Source organism: Rhea americana, unplaced genomic scaffold, assembly GCF_003343005.1.
Source record: "Rhea americana isolate MKP2758 unplaced genomic scaffold, rheAme1 scaffold_5, whole genome shotgun sequence".
In the NCBI taxonomy this organism is placed as follows: domain Eukaryota; kingdom Metazoa; phylum Chordata; class Aves; order Rheiformes; family Rheidae; genus Rhea; species Rhea americana.
In genome coordinates, this window is record NW_028186645.1 from 1,512,631 (window position 1) to 1,529,476 (window position 16,846).

A 16,846-nucleotide genomic window follows, 5' to 3' on the forward strand; every position below is an offset into this window, starting at 1 on the left:
CCCCCACAGCGCCGCCCTATAACCGCCGCCTCCCCGCCCTCGCCGCCGCGGGGTACTCCGGGAGAGACGGTCCGCCCCGCCCCTCCGCTCGGGCCGGGCGCACGGCGGGAGCGGGCGGAATGACTACGAGTCCCAGCACACCCCGCGGCTCCGGGCGCATGGCGGCGGCGCGCCCACCCTTGGGACCGACCACGCGGGAAAAACAAGACCCACGGTGCCCTGCGGCAGAGCCCGGCCGCAGCCCCAGTGCACGCTGGGAGTTGAGCTCCCTGCCCCCCGCTCACCCCCCTTACCGCATCCACAGGGGAAGCGTGACAAGAGCCCGTCCCTCCACCCCCCCCCGCAGCAGCCCTACCCGCAGAGGCAGTCATCACTGAACACGAATCATCACCTCGTGTTTTATTCAAGTAATTTCCTCCTAAAGACAAGGCCAGCAGCAGGCTGACACAGCAGGCATGCGCGAGTGCTGCAGTGYGAACACAAGAGAGAAGTCCAGGCCCGGGCTTCCGCTCCTCGCTGGGGGAGAAKGAGGCGCAGGCACGGGCGACAGCGAGGCAGCTGGTCCCGGTCTTCATGCACCAAAACCCGCTGTGAAACTGAGTTCTGCCATTTCCACCGATTTACCTGAAAGCTAAGCGGTCCCTTGGCTACTTTCTCCAAACAAGAAAAGCGTTGTTTTCATGTTAAAAATACAAAAAGCTGTAGGAAGAGGTAGCAAGAGGGACAGTTGTACATGAAAACTGGCACCAGTCAGCACTGGCTAGCTAAGGAAAGAGCCAAGCCGCTGCGGCATGGATCTGGGTAGGACTGAGGCAGGTGGCACTGCAGAGTCCCATCCATGAGAAACCAGCAGGTAGAGACCAACCTGGACAGATCACATCTTAAATGCCACTCCCTTTCTCTTTTACCTATACATCCAGTTCATTTGCTACCTACACATTTGATAAAATTTAATCAATCTCAGGTGGACACACACAGGCAAATGAGTCTTGAATTCGTGTGCAGAGATCATCATACCCAGAATCTGTTCGCATATATTGCACAAGAAATAAGAAAGYCTGATTAGGATATACTGTTTGACAGAGGCATATAAGACACTACATAAACGTAAATGCATTTATGTACATGTAAACACATCCAATCCCAGCCAGGGTACTAGGTATCCAGGAAGCCCAGCCGTGTACCCCACCTACTGTTGAAAACAGGTGTTCTTCCCCATTGATTTCTTCTGTAGATCTAAACCTAGGCATGAGATCTGAGCCAAGAGCTTTACCAAATCTTGCTTCTAACACCTAGAGTGGAATACACTATTTATAATAGGATTCATGAAGGGAAGAAAGTCCTTTCTGAAGTTTATACAGAAAAGCGTGCCTATGCTCCTATAGGCTCCTAAGGGGTTCAGGAGTCCAGCTGAACTTGGAACTGGTTTCTAAAGTAATAGAAATCTCAGGCATTTATACTCAGCAATTGTATTTCAACTACAAGCACCAGAACTGGTAAAGATGATTCATCCAAAGCTGATCTACGAATAAATACATATATTTTTTTTTTAATGCCGCTATTAAAAGTGAATTTTATTTTCAGTGAAAAAGAGAGGCAGACACTTGAGTCATCTCAGTATTGTATATACAGAGTACTGTTACTGAGATACTAAGTGTTTAATACAACATTCAGCTATCTCCTTTCCATTACTTTTTTGAATTTCTGGTTTATTCACACCCTATCCTTCTTCTACTTGCAGTTTATGTTTGAGGATGACATTTAATATGGAAAAAGACCTTGTCTTTACATGGCTCTGAATTCTGCCAGTCTATCCCACATTGCCCGACTGCTTTCCAGTGGGGAAGGAAGTAGCTGCTTCTCTTACTCACATAGCAAGGCYAAACATCCAAAAGCACAAGTTACATTAACATCTTAGCCTTCAGGTTGTTCAACAGAAGACTCTACATAACTTAGCCGCATTCTGAGTGTAAGCTAGCACCTCCAAAAAGCTTAGCTGAAGCTGTGTTAAAGTGCCAGTATGCTCATTCTTCTAAATGGCCATCATCTGCTGCACCAAAATGTCACAGGATGATGCAGCATCTCATTTCTGTAAAATTCCTGCCAGAAAAAATAACAATAAGGGAAGTAAAATACAGAAATAAGGAGAAGAAAGAATGGCAAGGATAGGAAATAAGAATTCAGGTAATTGTTTATATACATTGCTACTGAATCACAGAGAAAACAGTGTAAAAAGATCCCAGCAAATCTGATCTTACTGTTGTTCCTTAAAAACATGTCATACACAGTATTGCTAAGACTTTACAGGAAAGAACAACTCTGGTGTTCTGATGTTTAAATGCTAGACTATTTGCAACTAAAAACCGTTTTAGGTAAGACATTATAAGGGCAATTATAATAATTAGCTTCATCTACTGTGCGAAAGGGTGTGTGTGGGGGGACSGAGGGAGTGTATTTTAACTCAAGTTAAAAAAGATTATAGCAAGGACAAAATAATCTAGCTTTCTTTGTACATGTTCTCAGGTTTTGTTAATGCCTATGGAAAGAGAATAGGCTTTGGCTTACTCTGTCACCGTGAAAACTAGTTTGCATTGATCTATGTCAAGTTAATTATGAGTATATATATATATACACACACACACACTCATAATTATATATAAATATATATATAAATATATATATATTTTTATATATATATATATATACACTCATATATATATATATATATACTCATAAATATATTTTTATATATATATAAAACATGAACCAGGCCCTTCTTGCTAATGCATCACCAGCCATTGAAATCAGCCATCTGAAAGGCAAGGTTGTCAATATTACACGTTTTCCCCCATAAACATGAAGTTTTCCATCAGATAAAGATACTTCTTTTATAAAACTACATCTTAATATATTAAAATGAGCAAAATCAAAATTGAATGTTGATCCGAATAATAAAGGAAGAACACCTATCTTTATTAACCTCAAGAAATTGATCTCTGTCCTCTGCAACAGAATCACCACAGCTGGCAGTAAGGAAAACAGTCTTAAAAAAAACCAAAAACAAAAACGAAAAGCCCTGTTGTGTGTATATAATCAGCAGTGAGACAGGCACAAAGAAGAAAAAAAGCATGCCAGTTCAAGAAATAAATCTCTCTCCATTGCAATATAATGCTACCTTGCTTTATATTTGTACAAAATATGCATGTGCTTAAAAATATCTAATATAAAACCTACAAATTAAATTGACAGTTGCTGCTAAGTTACATTAGGGCCTTTATGGTATCAAAAGGAAGTTTTAAAGAACAACTAACCTGCTTATTTCACTTAAGCTTACACTTCATTTTTCAAAAGTAACCTTTCACAAAACCTGTGTAGTTGTCTAAACATTGTCTACAGAAAGGCTAATTTTGTACTATACACTAAGCTGTTAGAACTTAAAAGAACCTTTAAGGACTTTTTTTTTTTTTTTTTTTTTTTTTTTTTTGATAGGAGGGTATGAATTGAGTGATATGTTGAGTGAGTTTAGTAGAGTTTAAAAATTCTACACAATTAATGCATTACTAGTGTTTTCCCATATATAAAACCAGCTATGGTTTTAAAATACTGTCAGATGTTTTATACAAAACTTTACATTGATAAAGACACTTGGAAATTTCCTCAATTCTTCCACATGTAGTATAACAGTGGTTTTGTTATCCAAATTTGATGTAAAAAACAGATTTTAGAACACAACTATACCTGAAGTGACTTATCTTAGTATAAAAACAAGAAGAAAGATCCGTGACATTGGTATCAGAATCCTGGTGTTTACAGAACCTCCCCACAGGCATTGAGGAAAAAGAAATTAATGTGATCTTCCTCATCACTCTGTTATTAAAAAAGTCAGTTATCTCAGTGACTAAAGATCAAAAGCAATCTTTGTTCTCTCCATTCTGGTACTAATTTTTTCCTCTGATGATCTCCCTCATCTTACAGTTCAGCGTCTTCTACGTTTGCTTTATACTTTGAAGCCTTTTTTTTTTTAATCTAACAATGAAAAGAATTAGTAAATTTTTCATTCACAGATGTTATAAATAAATGGAGAATAATAATACTGAGCAAATTTATGAGAAAATATTTGATCTGAAAGTATAAGAAGCCTAGAAAAATCACTCCACAACTACTGTGGATTAGAGTGGTTAAAACAAACATCACATCCAAATTAAGCAATGTCTCAAATCGGGAGACAGGGTAATGCATTAAGAGCCCATATTCAAAATAAGTGAACTAGGGATTGAAAAGGAGAGAAAAACAGGCAACTGCAGACAAGATATTAATCTCTCCATGTACACTTTGGAGTAAAACTTGCCATATTTAACTTGAAAACATAACTTGAAAAATGGGAATATCCCACAGCAAAAAACAAAAAAGCAGGAAAGCCTCCTCAGTTTCCTGTTTGTTTTTTCTATACTTTTAACCTTCCTCCATTCCCATTGCGCTTCAGCTTACTCACATCTTACTTCACTGGCATCTGCCAGTTCCTTTACTCTGAGTGGCACCATGCCAAACCAACCCATTTGCTCCTCCCAACTCCATTCCCAGGGAGGCCAAGAACTGGTCACCTAACTTTTCAGCAACTCATGAGCACCCCTCTTTAGCATTCAGCCATGCCACCCCAAATTTTCCAATCCAAGAGGTTTATTTCCCCTATCTTTGGACCTTCWCCTGTTTTGCTACTTCCTTCAAGCTCAGAAAAAAAACACCAAGCCAATCTTTACACTGGAAGCAGGACAAGAAGCAGCACGAAAATGCTGTTAGAGGTGGCAGACAGTCAAAGACCCTGTCTGTTGACCGCAAGTGCATTTCACTTTTTTTTTTTTTTTTTAATATGATGTCTCCCTTCTGCTGCTTGTTGGGGATATAGATTAAAGGCAAGACACATCCTCTTCCTCCAAAGAGGATAACTGCTCCTTAATGGAGCAGCACTGAGTCAGCAGACATCACTAGTCTCAGCTAGTTATTGAGCATCAGTATCTCCAGGTATCTAGAATGGTTAAACAGGTATCAAAATAACTTTGTGGGCTATATATATATATATATATAAATATATATATATAAAGTTTCAAGCTGAAAAACAAGAGCAAATAATAAGATATGACATATGTAGTATTAAACAGATACATAATGCTCATTTTATGGCATGCATATAAAGAATTTATACCATCCCTCCCCTCACATACATGGTGGCATAAATACATTAAGAATATGTTTAAAATAAGGAACTCTCAGGCTAAGGAAGACTGAACTTTCTGACAAATTTAAGTATTTTAAGAGAATCGTAATGAAGATTGGAACTTGTCAGAAAAGACAAAGTTTGCTCCCAATAAATGCTGTAAACATATATAAAATGAAAAGTCTTTGCATAAATTGCAAAAGAAACCACTTTAGCAAAAAATAAAAGCTGTATTTGTTCAAAAGTAATTTGCTAATATTTCAGGCAAAAAAAAAAAAAAAAAGAACTCCAAAACAAGCAACACTGAAACAAAACAAACTTCATTTGTTTTCCCATCTCTAATTCTCTTGAAGCCATTTTCTACTGACAGAGTACTGGAAAAATGCACAGTCATTATTATAGCAATTCTTTCATACCAACAAACCTCTTAGTTTGGTCTTCTGGACCACACAAATGCCTAAAATAGCTTGAAGCAGATTATGTGAATACCCCTTTCCCCTTGTATCAAAAGAGTGGAAACCCCCTCTCATCAAAACTCCAGAGATGGATGCTTATGAAACTTCATCTTTTGTGCTTGCAGTTCTCCACTTGTGCAGGACTGAAAGCAGACCCAGTTTGAATAGCATTGGAGGAAGGGAGCTGCAGTTGTTAAAAAGAGAGGGATAGTGTATTATCTCCCTCCATTCTCCAGTCAGTTTTCCCTTGGGATTTTTTTCATACACAGTATTTAATTACATCAAAGTTTTATACCATAAGGTAAAGACACTCCAAGCCAAGCCAACTCATCAATTAAAAGAAATTATAACCCAGGGAGTCAGTGATGATAATCAGAATGGCATTTCTTAATTAGCTATATGCAACACAAGCCTCCACCATACGCATAGTAAAAACTAGACACACCGAGCAGAAATGCTTCGCTTTTAGGTGAACTGGCTCTGTATGCAATGGATGAGAATGGGTCAAGGGCTTCCATAATGGAACCAGAACCATCTCTCCATAATCTGGAATGCTGCCTACCTCCTAAAAGCATACTTTCCACAGTACTAAAAGTTTCCATACAGTAAATGAACAAAAATTCAACTACAAGTGTAATGGTGCTGTGCTACCACCTTCCTTTACGCTTCAAATAAGTCTAATTAAGCTACCAATGCCAGACAAGTTGTTTAGAGCCCCGAGTTTATTTCCCTCAGAAAAAAAAAGGTTTCAAGTTTGCTTCTTCCATTTGTTAAAAGCACTCACAGTTCAAAAGGATACTTAAACATACCTGCATATGTATGCATGTGCATGTGAGGGTGCTATTGTCCCTACCAACACCTACTATTGAATTTTGAGAGGTACTTTGACCCTATTTTTGTTGACAGAATGACTTAATTCTCAGTTATTTTAACATCTAGGTCTTGGTTCATGATTAAACTTTCAAGTGCATCTGATGAATTTACTTCTGGGCTTATGCAGAAAACAACTTCTTTCCACACCCAGAGGCTTCACAGAGCAATGGCTATTGAATTTAGGTGTCTGCAAGGTTAGAAAGTTTTTAGTTTTGGGGGGATTTAGTCTCATGTTTCTTTAACTCAAGTCAAAGTTAGATTTTGATCCCAGGCTTACAAAAGGTAAAAATAAATAAATAAATAAATAAATAAATAAATTAAAAAAAAAATAAAAGAAAAAGCAATCATCTTCCCTTTCTCCCAGTCCTCCCCAAATCTGGGATCAGCACAAAAAAACAGAACATCACTTTTGAAAGTCAGCTTTCTGTGAGTCATTACCTTAGTTCTTTTGTTTATGGAGACTTTTACTGATTCTGGAGGGAAGGAAGACACTTCCTATTGTGGAGTTACAAAAGTTTCCTTGCCATCTGACAATGCCTCATCTACTATGCTGAAATCCTTAATTTTATGGCTGCTTTGCTGGAAACCTGTCAATAGAGAATGTTATAGGGGAAAATATTATAGTATGAAAGGTATGTCTTCCGTATTTGTACCTAGATTGGAGATGGGATCAAACTCCCTTTAGTACTGATATCTGTCCTAACAGTCAGGTCTGATTTTTCTTCTGAATATCTTAATCTCCATATTTCTTTACTAACACATTTTCCCTAAAATTTCTTTGTATTATTGCTATTATTTTATTAACTCATGTAGCTAATTCTGAAGGCTGTGATAACCTGAACATGCACCCAGAGGTCCTGTGCTAAATTTAGTTTCATAATAAGCAAGTAAAATTCACATTTCTTTATTTGTCCATATAATACACCATTTAAAAAAAATTTAAAATTAGATAAAAGCATATTAAATGGCAGGTGTACGAAGTTCTTCAGAAACAATGTCAAAACAAAAAATTGAATTACAAAACATTAAAAAATATGTAGGTACATTTGAACTTAACATTCCACTAAAGCATAAAGTTACAGATATAACCTAAAGAAAAATAATTGTGCCACTTACCTATTTTTGCTGTTTCTAGGAACCTTTTATTCTGTACATAGGACGATTCTGTACAAAATATGAAGTCTACATTTTTATTACTTATTACCATAAAACAAGGTACAATGTATGTACAATATTAAAATGAAGCCATACTAAAGCCACACTAAAAAGACACTTGTAATATTACTTTTGACATTCCTGATGTACAGGTGTAATTTTGGAAAACAAGAGGAAGGTGTCAAACACAGAACTTTATGAAGAACAACAGTCACCAAAACTCTGCTTTAGTTTTTCTTTTTATTTTGGATGTATTAGTTTTAGAATGGTTTAGTACAGGACTGTAAGAAATATATAAATGGTGGTAATAAACATGCTAAACCATTAGCGGTGATAAATTTTGGAATACTGCCTAAGCAAACTTCTGTGGTCCAAAACCTCAAATATGAATTTGCAGAGAGCTTTAACCCTCTGAAATACCACAATATTTCCCCTTTTGGTGAATGTTTATCTTCAATAAAGAACAGAAACAAAATCTAGACAGTGAAAGATGTTCTTATACGTTGAGCATCACACAATCAATCAAACATTGATATACAGGTTTTCTCCTTGGTAAAGTAAGAATGATTCCTTCCAGCAACCTCTTGCACAAACATACTGAACACCCAAAATCAAAGGTATCTGATAATCTACCAGCTAAAGATGGAAGTTCAAACAATGGTATATCAAAATACATAGACATTGCTTTATACAATTAAAAAAGCACCCTATTTCCCTCAAAAGGAGAAGGCATCTTTAAACTGTTTTAATATAGTTCATCATAATGGTAAAGCATATTCTTTTTCAAGTTTAACAGGAAATGTTTTCAGACACAGTGGACATTCCACTTGAAGCTTGGGTTGGTTTTAAATTTAGTTGTTGTAAGCCAATATTTACCACCCCTACTTTTCTTCCAATAGACAATGTAACAAATATTGGAAACTATATGTTAAATGCAACCAACAAACAGCAGGCACTACATCTGCACAAGGTTACTATGAATGTCTGCTTTGCGCAGCATTTTTTTTTCAATGGATGCAGGAGACATTACACTTTCTTAAAAAATAAAACAAAACTATTTTTAAAGAAGCCACTTTTTATCTCTTTATGCATCAAGACATTAAACATTAAGTTATATCAATGTTACTGCCAGAGACAAAGAGAACTAATCAACCATTTAGAATAGCAGAACACATTTCAAACAGCTTGTAAGCAGGATAAGTAAGTCAAAATACTGGCCACCCTGAGAGAAATCAAATATTGAAGACAAAGCACTATATTTTAAAAAGAGATTTTCCTCCCGTGCTTTTCCATCTACAACAAAAAGCTCATTACATGCAAGTAATCTCGTGGAATATATAGCAGCATTTGAAGATCATCAGCAATTCGGATGCATTTTCAATTCACTTGTGAGGTGTATTTGCAGCACATGTGCTCTTTACAACAACAACAAAAAATATTTTCACGGTAACATTATGGTCACTATCTCCTCAGCTCTTAGACTCATTTAAAAAGAGGCAGAATGGGATTCAAAGGCCTGTTCTTTTATTGATTTTACTTTATTATGTAAGTTTATGGTGTTGTGTTCCTGAAAGGCCATGTTCATCTTCCAGATAAAAACTGATACAACTTAAATGACACAAAGTATTTGCCACAGAATACTGAACTCCTAGAGCCCAAGAAAAAATGCTGAGTATTAAAAGCTCAGATAAGGGAGAAAACAGTGAAAGAATATTTTATTAACTTGAAAATACTTAAACTGAAATTTCATATTCAGACTACTCCCAGTCAGGGTAAACAGGTTTTCTTTTTTTTAGGAAAAATTCTTCTACCAGTTCATATCTGGAATACTGGTGACGTATTACACACTGAAGACTGGAAAATATGGCTTTAAATATACATAAAGTATTAGGACATGGTGTGTGTATATATATATATATATATATAGATATATATCTTTATCCTAAGTAGAGGAGAAATAAATTTACAGAACTCTTAGAAAGGAATCATGATCAAGGATTGTCATGAAAGTTACCAGTTTGTAAGCCATGTTTTATACTACGAAATAATTGTGTATTTTCAAAACTGCTGGTATATTACAAGACAGCATTTATGTGGAAACAATTGTAAAATTGAGAAATCCTAGAAAAAGTTTAACACTTAAATTTGAAATATTTTGCTTTTGAAAACACACACTTATTAGTACCAACCATTGTTCATTCAAAGGATTTATTTAGATGGAAATAGTTTATAGAATGCTCTTCTCAAATATGACTATATAAAAACTACATATGTTATCATTAGCTGATACTATGATAACATCTCCAGGAAAATGTGTTCATCTGATTATAGACAACCCTATGTTCTGCATATGGAATTGAGAAATTTACCATTGTTTGAACTATTAATCTTGAGCTGCATACTCTAAATTATTGCCTACAGAACTGGGTTGAAGAAAGCTTTGACTTTGTGTGTAACTGATTGGTATGGCACAAAAAAGTTAAGTTCTACTATAGAACTGAGTCCAGAGGAAAAAAAAACAAAAAAACCAACAACTTTTCCTCCAAAATAATATTTCACTGTAATAGTCTAATGCCCATCATGTGATATTAATTCATCAGCTCTGCAATGGGATTCCAAGGCTTTCATGGTATAGATATCCTGAGGCAGTTCTGACTTGCGTCGCACAAGAGGACGATCTTTTTTCTGATCTTTCTGTGCCTGGAATCAAAATGGAACAGAGTTGGCCAAAAATATTACTTAAAATATTTCTTACATGTCAGTAAATTCACTTACAGAAAATGGATTAAAATACACACTGAAAAAAGTTACACTTTCTTCTCTTTATCTCACCTACTATCCAGTTTCAAGTCTTTGAACTACTTGTTTTTGCTAAGTGAAGAAGAAAAATTAAAAACAACGAATTCAAAATATTGAAGCTATTTGCAATCATGACATTACCGCCATTGTCACTTGATTATCTTTCTTCAGCTAAAACATAATTATGATCTATTGTCTCTACCCATTTTTTTCCATTTTGCTACTTCCAGGAGCAGGAACTGGAAACTGGTTCTTTGCTCTTAACTGACTGCCCTAACTACTAGCATATAGTCATATGTGCTTTTGTTCTAGAACTACAGTTAGAGCACTCTACTTTGAGAGAGGATGTACGAGTTTTAATTCCCTCAGGCCAGTATAAAAAGTGGACCAAGGTCTCATACATCTTGAATGAAGGCTTACACTAGAAAACAGCATATTAAAAGATAGATGCTATCATCAACACAACTCTAACAGTAGCAGTGCTCATCTCTTTGAAGAATGCTCATATGTGCTGATCTCCACTAGAATGGGTTCTGGGCTCTGAACCCACCARAAAAAGGCCTCCCAGGCGCATGTGAGCCTGGCTAAGCTATCTAAGATCCGAAGAACGGTAGAGTTTTAGAATCTTTAGTATGCCCCATGCTTCTTGGTGACTAGCTCTAGTCAGCATTCCCATTCACGGGAATGCTGCTCTTCATCCATTGCCCTTGATAGGCATGTAATTAGCCATTAAGGTTTACATTTCTTGCACAGGGTTCTGCAATCCTCTCCAAAGGTAAGTGTTTAAAAACAGCCATCACATAACATATCTTGGAAGCATTCCAGTATTTTTGTACTTCAACCTAGTAGACCCAAAATGCCACAGTAATACAAATTATAAATAAACTATAATCTTGCAGGATAATCACACTGGGATTTTAAGAAATTAATGCATGAGGTTAGGTTGACTATGTATTTGTATTTTATTAAAAATCTCATTTGAGATCTTAGTTAAAATTAACTGAATTCATTTCTGATCTCAGCTAATTTCTGGGCTCCAGATTAGTTCTGATTTTAAATTTGCTGGATATAGAGATATTCACATTACYGATATTCCTACCAGACATTTTAGTTGTACTGTAGTGCTCCTTGGCACTTCTCCATTTTCCATCAGCTCCTAGTTTAAATAGTTCTCCCAACCTCTATTTTGTCTGCCAGGACTCTTGTTCCACTCAACTAAAGCGAAATAAAAAACACCTGACAATCACTAAGCATTAGCTAAAGACAAAAAGATTAGAATGACCTTGAGACATTTTGCCTTTGTAGTAGGTAACGGAACATGACAGATGGTGGACTGAGGAAGACTGCCCATTTGCAGGCAAGACTACTTCAATATTATAGTAGACATCACATACTTTTTCAAAAGATACTGTCTTTAGACACTAAGAACTACAGACAAAAAACTCCAGATGTCATCATTAGAATGCCCACATTTTACACAAGTTTGCCTTAGTGCAAAATAAAAACTGAAAAGAGAACAGAACATGATATGGTATATTTTAGCCATTTTTTCAATTATCCTTAAAACATAACCATTGTTTCCATCATCACATGAACAGCTATTTCTAGGGGGGAAGGAAATGAAAGTTTCTACAGAAGAAGTCTGAAAAAAGAGCCACTGTATTCCTGGTATCACTGTGCTCCTGGCTACTACAGTATCATTTTAAAGTGGCAGCTCTAATGAATTTTATTCTTGTAGGACTCAATGGTGGAAAGGCTAAAAATAGAATCTAAGTTTATTTCTAGGACACACAGTCACTTTAAGTAATTCATAATTTAGAGTCACTTTGCCATATTTATAGATTTGCCAATTCAGTTTTCAAAGAGTGGTTTGCTATCTTCATATGGCTTTACCTGACAAGCCTCTTCTTTCACTGTCTTTTTCAGCGTCTGCAAATCTTCAATTAAAGGCCCATCTGTTTCCATTGCAACAGGACTGTTCAGCAAACTCGTGTCAGTATACGTTGGGTACTAATAAAATGCAAAGTGTTAAAATAATCATTCTTAGTAGTAATACATAAATACTAAGAGTGATTTAGAGCATTTGAATGCCATGATTAATTATTTGAGATTGACTTCATTATCTTAGGCTTCCAGGTACCCAGTAATAAATTATCTAACAGTGTAAATGAAAGATGGAAAAAAATAGAACTCCAAAACTTTCTTTTTGGCAGAAACGTCCTGTTGAAATATACAGTTACAATAAAAAAGCTTTGATCATCTGAATTTGAATTTTACAGTATTCAGATTTTACCAGTATTCAATTTCAGTTTTGCCAAACATTTAATTCTAACCTTATTAATATATTGCTTAATGATCTATGAACAATGCAGCACTATGGACATATAATGATTTTACTTGCTGGTGCAATTCTGTATTTGAAGAGAAAAATACACTGTTAAATGGTCAAATTAGATTAATATAGATTTAAAATAGTTTCTTAAACAAAATATTAAACTATTCCTTTTCGAGAAATTAAATGCGTCACACAACTCTTTTGGGAATAAAAACATCCTGAAAAAAACATACTTGTATAGTATCTAAAACACTGTATAGCAATCTCAGTATCTTAAATTCTATTCTAATTCACAAGAAGTGAATGTGCTCTTGAAACCAACCAACAAAGCTGATTTATGAACACACACATACCCTCTCTCATCCATTTTCCTCATAAATACTGCAGCATGAGTGTGCCAATAACTTAATGCAGATGAGACAAAATTAGAAAAGAAAATTGAGAACAAGGATTTAACAAAGATAATTATCATGATCTGAAATAAATCTTAAGATTTATTGTGTCATGCAGAGTCAGAAATAGCTCTGAACAAACATGAATTGTCAAAAAAATCAGACAAATTAGATAAAGGTCAACAGAAATTCTGGGAAAAAAAATCTCTTCAAATCCAAATACAGAGTACTAAAAGGATACACATCTTTACGTCAGTTCTTTATTCAGCAAAGCATTTGGTGTTTAAATTATTTTTATTTTAAATTGCTTGCAACTATTAACTGTCTTTCAAACATACTACAGAGAAAGAATATTCTTTACAGGGTGTGCTAACCAACTGCAGGAAGTTCACAGAGTTTTAAAAAATTGCTTGGGAAGAATAAGGAGTTTACACTGTGGAACTGTAAATTTATGCCTACAAGTCAATCTACTTATTTAGCCAGACATGCAAAGGAGTTTGACTTTTCAGTCAAAGCTGTCCTATGACATATCTGATTAGAGAATGTTTGTTACTGAAAGTCAATCACTGCTTTCATTCACATGGTTCTTTTTAACTGAATTCAACTGACCTATTGTCAGCTGACATATTGTCCAACTTTAACAACTGGATTTTATTTGAGTAGTTTAGTAATTGTACCCTGAGAAATGCCAGAAGAGGAAGAAAAAATATTTTATGAAATGCTTCCTTGTTATAAAAAATGATGGCTGCATCCTTTATGATATCAATGCTCTTTTAGAACAGAAAGTGACCCACTCTCATTTATAGAGCACAGTTATTCAAAGTAACTGATACATTTGTATTTTTGCCTATAGCAGCAATCATCATCATCAAGATCAAGAAAGACGACCTTTTTGGGAAAGGAGAGAGAACTGGAAGCATTCCCCAAAGCATTTCCCCAGTAAGCAAAGGAAGAAAACAAAGCAAAACAAAAACAACAAAAAACACCTCCCTCACCAATCCCAGTCCATCCCCTCCCTCCCGCAATACAAAATACCCTGAATAGTCAAAAGAAACTTTTGTTTATCAAAATTTCAATTATGTCAGATTACTTCAGGAACTGCCTGATAGAATGTTTTACTATTAGTAAGAACCTGATGTGGAGGTCACCACAAATCAGGCCATCTCAAGTATGAAAAACAAATGCAGCAGACAAGAAAATGCAATATTATTTTAATCCATTTGACACAGGAAAACTGACCAGTCATAACTCACAGTTTGCAGAAAGATCTCGTTTGTAATATATTGTTTGTAAAACAGCTTTTCAAGAGAAACCAGTTATGGTATCTCTATATTTTCCACAATTTTGAACAATAACTTTTCAAACCACAATATGGTATATCTCCTACTATAAAAAAAGGAAAAAGTACTTCACATCATACTTTCCAGAAACTTTTTTTTTTTAAAAGAATTATTTGCACAAGAGAAAGGTTACAAATTTTAAAGGTATTTTTATTGTAGATCTTTCATATACAATTAGTGAAATTGTTTCATTTCCAGGATCAGTCAGACTTGTTTCCCCCACTGATATTTAACAAAACTAAAGTACATAAACATGAACATGTTAATCTTTTCTAAATACCTGGGGATTTGATTTGGCTAGATTTTCTATTTTAACCCATGCTTCTTCTCGTTCTTTCAGTTTTAGCTTCTCTCTGAAAAATAGTTCAAAACCAAAAATGGCAAGAGAAGCTTGATGAACCATRTATCGCAATCTGTTTACTTTCTTAAGCATAAGAAAATTCACTACAAGAATTAACAGAATAAAATATTTAAGCAATATCATCCATTTCAGCTAACTGCCCACTTATCATTGACAGGACAGTTTGCATCATATCATTACCATATCATATCAAAGCAACATTGAAAGGTTAAAAAAATCTGTATTTTCTCACAAAGACAACATATCAAGTGGACGATATCAGTTAATCTTTTATAATCGTACACTGTTGCAATTAAAACAGAACACTTCATCTACACTGAAGTGTTTTTGGGTTTTAACTTTATATTCTAAGTTAAACTCTAAGTTAAATAAGAAAAATTACTTTTTTTCCCAATATTAAATTGAAATGTAAGAAACTAACAATGTGATTATATAACGTGGGCAGAGATTCTTAATGTTAGTCCAATGGCTTCAGGTAATAGTTTTAAGTAAAAGACCCAAAGACATGTTTGAACTGAGCATTAATGGAGAAATTAAAAATTAAACATTTCACTTTGCAGAGGGGCTGCATGAATATATCGAATTCATCAGGATTATTCTGAAAAATAACGTATCAATGCCCTGTATTACAAACCCTGTATTTTTCATAGGTAATTTTTAGTTAAAAATATGCACATGTGCACACACAGAATGCAATGCACTGGAAAAGTGTTTTGTGAAGAACTCCATGAACACTTGAAGCATTCTAAACTAAACACAGGATGTAAATTATTAAATCTTTTACACTGGGCTACAAGATTAGCAGTGTCCATCTCAAAAAAATAAATTTTAAGAAGACGGCCACCTGCAACAGTTGTACCATAACCAAATAGGCATAAATTTCCAGTAAAGAGACAATTGTTTCTCAGAGCTAAAGCACTCTGAACACATTACTCAAGAATGGACACACCGACATGAAAACTTACTTCAGTTTTTCTGCTTTAAATTGCTGTGTGCAGTCATCGAACAGTTTTTGGTTCATCTCCATGAAGAGTTTCAGAGCATTGTATATCAAGCCATGTATTGTCCTATAAGTAAAACTTCTGGTTGAAACTCAGAGTACTTTAAACTTTGAAATCTATTTTTTCTGGTCAACAGTAGCCAATAGCCTACATAACTGGAAAATTACATCATTTCAGAATATGTGGAAACAAAACTAGATAACGGAACTTTCAGTTTACTGCATAAGGGCTAATCAAGTTATTAAAATCACTAACTTTGAATGCAGTTTAGTTATCTATGGTATTACTTCTCACACTTTTGTTGTTTTATCTTCATTTTAAAAAACTGTATGTATCAATATAGGACTAGTTTTGAAATTTAGAAGTTGACACTAATCAAACTAGAGCTATTAGAGAAAATACAAGATGACATTAAAGATCTAGGTATAAGAAACTTACTGTCAAATGACAAATCAGAGAAAAAAAATAGCCTAGAAAATACATCATTCTTTTGGAGAAAAGTCAGAGCAACAGCACTCATTTCAACATAATTATACTGTGACTCTTTAGAAAAGTATTACTATCTAAATGTAGAAAACAGACAAATTAAACAGAAGAAATCACCTGCCTTGTACAGCACTTATTTTTACAGAGTAATATAAATTTCTGTTCTAATCTGTTCCAAGTTACTGATCATCAAATCCAAAAAGTAATCAGTTAAATGATTACTTTGCATCAAGCATATGAGTTACTAGTGCAGGTGTACTGGGTACCACGACATCACTCATGCTCAAAACAGAATGAATGGATGGTCTTGACAAGCAGAAAAGCAACCCAGAGCAATTCGTATTTGTTATGTACAACTGCATCACTAAATCCTCATTTTTTTTAAAAAATGAGCACATTATTTGTTCCTGCTTGCATCCAGTGACAGCAATCAATTA

General features: G+C 35.2%; 1 protein-coding gene across 1 annotated transcript in view; it reads right to left on the reverse strand.

Annotated features, from left to right (window-relative positions):
- Positions 1 to 7,716: 7,716 nt before the first annotated feature.
- The window catches only part of PPP2R5C (protein phosphatase 2 regulatory subunit B'gamma), a 53,149-nt gene continuing 44,019 nt past the window's right edge, over positions 7,717 to 16,846 (reverse strand). Inside the window, exons 11-14 of the mRNA XM_085317438.1 lie at positions 15,888 to 15,989; positions 14,842 to 14,914; positions 12,388 to 12,504; positions 7,717 to 10,395 (exon numbers count right to left, since the gene is read on the reverse strand). Coding sequence (XP_085173564.1) covers positions 10,264 to 10,395; positions 12,388 to 12,504; positions 14,842 to 14,914; positions 15,888 to 15,989 — 424 coding nt within the window. The 3' untranslated portion in view covers positions 7,717 to 10,263. The remainder of the gene's footprint in view (positions 10,396 to 12,387; positions 12,505 to 14,841; positions 14,915 to 15,887; positions 15,990 to 16,846) is intronic.